Source organism: Crinia signifera, chromosome 4 (assembly GCF_055691185.1).
Source record: "Crinia signifera chromosome 4, ASM5569118v1, whole genome shotgun sequence".
NCBI classification, from domain to species: Eukaryota; Metazoa; Chordata; class Amphibia; order Anura; family Myobatrachidae; genus Crinia; species Crinia signifera.
The window spans coordinates 303,856,075-303,863,228 of record NC_139220.1 but is presented as its reverse complement, the minus strand read 5'-3'; the positions used below and the strand labels follow the sequence as shown (position 1 = coordinate 303,863,228).

The window sequence follows — 7,154 nt, the reverse complement described above, 5'->3', positions numbered from 1 at the left end:
GAAAATGGATATCAAATATATTGTATGCCATTGCAAAATTCTTCCTGGTAATTGTGATAGTGATTTTGGTCATTTACACTACTTACCGATGTGGCCTATGTTGTATTCACAAGGTCACATCACGAAGAAGAGCCATTCAAAACATAAAAGAAATGGTGCTATGTGAAATGTATGTTCCACATAACTCCAGAGATTCCGTGGAACTATATGCTCCTCGAAATTCTTTGGATATGATAGGGTACATGCCTGATGTCCCTGATCAAAGGGAGGAATTGACAAAGCCATAGAGCTGGTTTTCATGGCTTGAGTCGCATTCCCCTATAGACAAGCTATAGGTATAACCTGAGCATAACCTCAGGTCTGTATAATCAACGCAGAATATATCAGAATATATCAGAATATATCAGAATATGTCTTATCATTAGTAATTAGCTGGGAAAATATAAAATTGTACTTCTCATATGTTTTTCTCTAACTTTGTTTGTGTAATTACTGAACTTAAGCATAGATACTGGACCGCAAGTTATAAACAACAACCTAAGCGCCAGTATGTCTGCTTTTACGGCCAGGAGATGTCAAAATAGATGTCCGGCCAGTATGTTCCGAATCAAAAGGAGGATGGGAACCCATTTCACTCCTCCATGAACCATTGTTCTAGGCCAGAGGCTACGGATGCTTCCCAAGGTCTTGAGGTCTGAGCTTTGGCCTACACTGGTTCCAACTAATGACATAATCATATAACCATATATGTATCTATTTCGTATCCAATTAAAACCTGTTATGAAACTAATATTGTGTAATGGGAGGGGGAGTTTATATCAAATGGGTTTACTATATATGTTTCTGCACTGGGAGGATTCTTCTCTCAGCCTTATAACTCTGTGACCTCAGCATCAGCTCAGGTGGTGTATCTTTTTGCATCATCCAATCTGTGAGCTGTGTTGAGATATTCTTTAATAAAATACATCTTCTTAATAACTGGACTCTGAAGTTTTGTTCCTGATCGCTGGTCGCAACTACACCTTCCACATCCATCAGAGGAGTCACACAGGAGAGAGACCACATCTGTGCTCTGAGTGTGACAAATGCTTTACATGTAAATCAGATCTTCTCAGACATCAGAGGAGTCACACAGGAGAGAGACCACATCTGTGCTCTGAGTGTGACAAAGGCTTTACATGTAAATCACAGCTTCTCACACATCAGAGGAGTCACACAGGAGAGAAACCACATCTGTGCTCTGAGCGTGACAAATGCTTTAAATGTAAATCACAGCTTCTCATACATCAGAGGAGTCACACAGGAGAGAAACCAAAGAAATGTGCGGAATGTAGCAAGTGTTTTATCACCAGGCAAGAACTTGTTCGGCATCAGAGGAGTCACACAGGAGAGAGACCATATAAATGCTCCGAATGTAGCAAATGTTTTTCCCAGAAATCACACCTTTCTGAACATCAGAGGACTCACACAGGAGAGAAACCATTTCAATGCTTTGAATGCAGAAAGTGTTTGACAGTAAAGAAAAGTCTTCTTTTTCATCAGAGGATTCACACTGGATAAAAACACATTAATGTTCTAATGCACTAAGAAACAAGGGACCTTATTCATGTCTGCTCGTTCGGACCCCTTCGTTCGCAAGGGGTTCGATGTTGGGCTATTGTCACAGCATAAGATGAAATTTTACAGCAGATCCGGGCGGCTCTGATGTTATATGTCTGTACATGTGCATTGTCATCTGTAGGGGACTGTTCAATGGGTGCACACACACAACCTTGAGGGCAGGGGGGGCAGGTGGTGGTGGACCGGACCATCTGCATATGGGAACGCCCAGCACTTAATGGGTGATCCCTAGATAACACTGGGCATTATCATGCTAATGGGCCAATGATGCGGGTACAGGGGTGGGCAGATGATATCACCGGTTGTCAGCTGTCCGCCCACTTCCTTCTGAATTCTCACACACATCTAAGGTTGTTCTAAGCAGATGTGCGTGTGCCTTCCACATCATTCGATGGTCGCTGACCATCGAATGATATGGGTGTTCCCAGGGCCATCTTAACATTAGGAAGGGCCCCTGGGCAACCTAGTTCACTGGACCCCCCCCCAAATTAGTTTGCCCAGGAGCCCACAGTCACCTCCCCAACCCTCACCTCTCTGGCTCCGTGCGGCAGCCAGTCAGCTTCCGGCGGCCGGGGATCCGATTATCTTCGCTGGGGGATCCGGGCAGCGGGATCAGGGCAGCGGCGGTAGCTAGGAGCCTGCCCTGAAGTGGCAAAGCGCTATTAACTGGCGGGGCGGGAAGCGCTGTTGCATTTGAAAAGACTGGCCAGACGCTGATTGGCTGAATTCAGCCAATCAGCGTTCGGCCAGTCTTTTCAAATGCAGCAGCGCTTCCTGCCCCACCGGCAAATAGCGCTAATGGGAAATATGGTGGCCGGGTGGCGGGGATCCGACCATCCTCGCTGGGGAAGGGGATCAGGGCGGCGGTGGCGGTAGCTAGGAGCCCGAAGCGGCGAAGCACTATTTGTCGGCGGGGGCGGGAAGCGCTGTTGAATTTGAAAAGACTGGCCGGATGCTGATTGGCTAAATTCAGCCAATCAGCATTCAGCCAGTCATTTTAAATGCAGCAGCGCTTCTCGCCCCCCCTGCCGGCAAATAGCGCTTCGCCGCTTCGGGCTCCTAGCTACCGCCACCGATGCCCTGATCCCCCTGCCGGATCACCCAGTGAGGGTGATCAGAACCCCGGCACACGGACCCCCGAAATTAAATTCACTGCTAGCTAGGAGGTGAAGCGCTATTTGCCGGCAGGGTGGGAAGCGCTGTTGCCTTTTCAAAGACTGGCCGGATGCTGATTTTCTGAATTCAGCCAATCAGCGTCCGGCCAGTCTATTCAAATGCAACAGCGCTTCCCGCCCCGCCGGCAAATAGAGCTTCGCCGAATCAGGCTTCTAGCTACCGCCACCACCCTGATCCCCCTGCCCGGATCCCCCAGCGAGGGTGAGCGGATTCCCGGACCCCGGCCTCCATCTTTCCCATTGGGCTGGGCCGGGGGCCCCTAGGTCCTAGGGCCCCCGGGCAACTGCCCATCGTGCCCAATGGGAAAGACGGCCCTGGGTGTTCCCCTGCAGCCTGCGAATGGATGTCTATGAAACATCCATTCACAGCCTGTGTGTAGGAACACCTGCTATAAGTTGGGGTGAGCAGCCTGGCATTCTCAGGTGGAGTTTGGTGGAAGCAACTAAAAGAAACCACAAAAACTTGTTATACATCAAATGAGTCACACAGGGGATCAGCCATATACATGCTCTGAGTGCAACAAGTGTTTTACTAAAGAGATCAACCTTATTACTCACATACATAGTCACTATGAGGGTCTGAATGTTGCAGGCGAATCAATAGTAAGTTATATCACCACATTATGTGTTTCAGGAGGGTAACTTTAATGTTACAGTATGAATATGGCAATGAGTTGATATAAATCCATCTTGCTAAAGACAGGAGAGCTGTGACCAGTAAGCTGGGGGCTGCTTCACCCTTGGGACAATCTCTCTGCTGGGAAATAGAGCTGCAGTATAACAGACAATGACGATGTGGCTGCCATTACTGTGCCCTGTAATATACAGCTGTTCTGCTCACACTGGTGCTGGGGATAGTACAGGAAAGAGCTGTATATCCATTACAGAGTCCCAGCAGCTCCTCCCAGTCCCTATTATACCTCCTTATTCTGTCCCTCATACATTCCTATTGCTGTCTTACCTCCCTCTGATTCATATACTATGTATTATATTGTATAATGGTGCAACTAAGACATCAGTCCCCTGTATCCCATATTAATCAATGATTATACAGCTGTTTGTTTGTTGGCACTAGGTGATTAAAGCTGATATCTGGTTGCTGTGGGTAACAGCACATATTTTGTTTTTACACCATGTTTTGAATAAAATCCCATTGATAACACATTGTTTACCATGTTTATGATTAAGAACTTAATTAAAATGACTTAGTGACTATAATCAAACAATATCAGTAACTACTAATTATTTTACTGACAGTTATCCCCATAATACTTGTTGTTGAATAAATACTTATCCTTATAAATTATATGATTCTGTTTTTGGCTGCTGATCTAATATATTTATAAGTATTAAATCCTTTTGTACATTGTTCTACATTTTAGACGATGGGACCAGGGGAGATACAGATGGAGCCACCATCATCTAGCCTGCCTATGGTGTTTGTCCCGCCATAAGTAGCACAGCATGGTATATGGCATATGGCATTATATACCAGCAAGACCAGTACCATATAAAACAAGAGATTCTTGGCTTTCAGGGCTCCAATAAGTATAATCATTAGATACATTTCACCATCAACTGACTACTTATAGGTAGAGCTTAGGGCTTGAGATTACACGTGATCACCCAGTGATACAGACAGTAGAGGGGCTGCTACCCTGTAATTCAGACACTGATTGTATAGAATAGATTGTCTGTATATCATATCTAAAAAGTTTTTATTTAAACAAGTATTAAAACAACAGAAGAGATAAAATGACACACAGGTTTCTGGACACAGCTTGTCCATGTGATTCTCACCAGACCGATTTTATGGGACAACCGATGGTGTCTGACTCCTAGAAGCACAGTCCAAGCATATGTTGTTACAGTATCTTACCACGTGGGGATAAGTTTGGTGATGTTTGTGATGTAAATGATGGTCAATCCTCACTGGTTCTGTGCTATGCTTGAATTACATTTTCAAATCCAATATAGGAGTCCCAATGATGTCCTATATGGAAACTGCATCCATACTGGTCCTGGTCTGGTCCAAGCAGAGAGGGATGACCTTTGGGAGAACAAGTGTGTACTAGGAGTTTGTTATATAGGGCCAGTATGAATTGTTTTGGGTGATACTCTATATGTAGATCCTTTACCTCAGTGGTTCCCAAACTGTGCGCCTAGGCTCCCTGGGGTGCCTTGGAGCACTTGCAGGGGTGCCTCAGGTTGGTGGTCCAGAATCAGTTCAAGTTATTTATGGCCAATGAAATGGATAAAATCAGTGTTTGTGGCTTCCAATTAAGAATATGTAGGTAAACAATAGTGAATCATGTTTCTCACCACATAAGTGGACCTAAGGAAAACATTTAAATCACAACTTATTTAATATTTTTCCTGAAATTATTAACCAACTTTTGGCCTAGGGGTGCCGTGAAAAATATTCTGTTACTTTAGGGTGCCATGATTCAAAATGTTTGGGAACCACTGCTTTACCTATTAGGTAAAGATTTAGATAATGTATTTTACATTGCACAAGTTGTGTTTTAGATCTTAGATTTTTTTGGGAAAAGTGAAAGAGAGACCATAATTAGATACATTGGAAGATCAATAAATAGTTCCACCTCTCATTGCATGTTCAGGACATATAGATAAATCGGTACTTGTTTCCTAGCACGGCACCTATCACATTGTATACCATAAGCCTTACAATGGTACCTGATGCAATGTTACGCGATTTCACCCGTTGTTATACAACACTTTTATTGGCAAGCTGCTCAATCAGAGGTAATGTCATTCAGGTGCCAACAGGGAGGGGTAAATCTGGTTAGGAAAAAAAACAGTTTGTATCCCAATTGCACACTGAATGAGAAATATACATATAATAATCAGATAATACAGAGATCTTGGTTGCATATATCTGCAGATATAGGGCTAAGCCCCCAGGCCGTACGTCAAGGCATCTCTGTCACTGGGGGTCCCTAATACTGGGTATGGGTCTGGGGTGTGGGCCCCCAATATGCCGGCACAGGCCGACTACACCAGGGCAGCACACAAATGAAAATTAGTAGGGGTTAATAAGAAGCACATAAGTGCTATGTAAGGCGGTGAAGGTGTGGTTAAAATAATACATACAATGTGATAGGGAAAAACATAAATGTTAATAAAGTGTTAGGGTGTGCTAACCTGGAGCAGACCAGCCATACCAACAAAGAGGGAACCCATCCCACGCACAATAACAAATTTTTGGGCCTAATAGCCCAGTGTAAGGCCACATGAAAATGGCTTACAACATCTGAGAGCCAGCTTACCTGGAGATACCCCTGGCTTCTCCAATGGCACTCAGGTGTCAGCAATCCCTCCTAATGCTGACCCATCTATGCCTCTCTCAACTGCACAACACTTTTATTGGCAAGCTGCTCAATCAGAGGTAATGTCATTCAGGTGCCAACAGGGAGGGGTAAATATGGTTAGGAAAAAAAACAGTTTGTATCCCAATTGCACACTGAATGAGAAATATACACATACCTCCCAACATGACCCTCTCCAGGAGGGACACATTGCTCTGTTTCTGGTCTTCCCTCATAATGTATGATTGCCATCACCTGTTTCACACAGGTTGTTTGATAAGAAAGATGCTTCAGCACAGGTAATGGCAATCATTAATTAAGGGAGAAGTCCAGAAACAGAGCAATGTGTCCCTCCTGGAGAGGGTTTTGTTGTGAGGTATGTATACATATAATAATCAGATAATACAGAGATCTTGGTTGCATATATCTGCAGATATATGCAACCAAGATCTCTGTATTATCTGATTATTATATGTATATTTCTCATTCAGTGTGCAATTCGGATACAAACTGTTTTTTTCACCCGATGTTATACAATTTAATATCGTATACCATCGTATATGGCATAGAATGGCATATAATGCGATGGGATACGATTTACAATGTTAAAAGCACCCTCACGCCACCCCCACTATCAACGGCAACCCGAAGCGTTAAGGTAATACGCTTCCCCTTGAGGGGCTCGCTGCGCTCGCCATGCTTTGGGCTCGGTGGCTTGCTGCGCTTGCCACACTATATAATATCAACTCCACGCCGACGTAGATAGTGGGGGTATGAAAAGGTCAGAGGACGCGTACCGCCGCCCCTCGCAAGCTCGCTGTGCTCGCCATGCTTCGGGTTGGCATTGATAGTGGGGGTGGTGTGGGGGTCCATTTAACATTGTAAGGCTTATACATTTAAAAATAGTATAGGGTGCTTAAAAACAAGTACTGATAAATCTATCCCACTTTGAGCATGAAATAATAACAATTAAAAAAATGCTTAAATCCTATCACATGTGGCTATATGGCATGCGATGCGATACAATTCA

The 7,154-nt window shown here is 44.3% G+C and overlaps 2 protein-coding genes across 2 annotated transcripts in view; both read left to right on the top strand.

The window, feature by feature from the left end:
* The first annotated feature begins 584 nt into the window (after positions 1-584).
* On the top strand, positions 585-1,560 carry LOC146073266 (uncharacterized). The gene is made up of 2 exons (XM_083180451.1): positions 585-684; positions 992-1,560. The coding sequence occupies exons 1-2, from the start codon at positions 585-587 to the stop codon at positions 1,558-1,560; spliced, it is 669 nt and encodes a 222-aa protein (XP_083036577.1).
* A 327-nt stretch (positions 1,561-1,887) lies between these two features.
* Positions 1,888-7,154, top strand: part of LOC146073265 (uncharacterized) — a 36,323-nt gene continuing 31,056 nt past the window's right edge. The window contains exons 1-2 of the mRNA XM_083180450.1: positions 1,888-1,893; positions 3,246-3,372. Coding sequence (XP_083036576.1) covers positions 1,888-1,893; positions 3,246-3,372 — 133 coding nt within the window. The remainder of the gene's footprint in view (positions 1,894-3,245; positions 3,373-7,154) is intronic.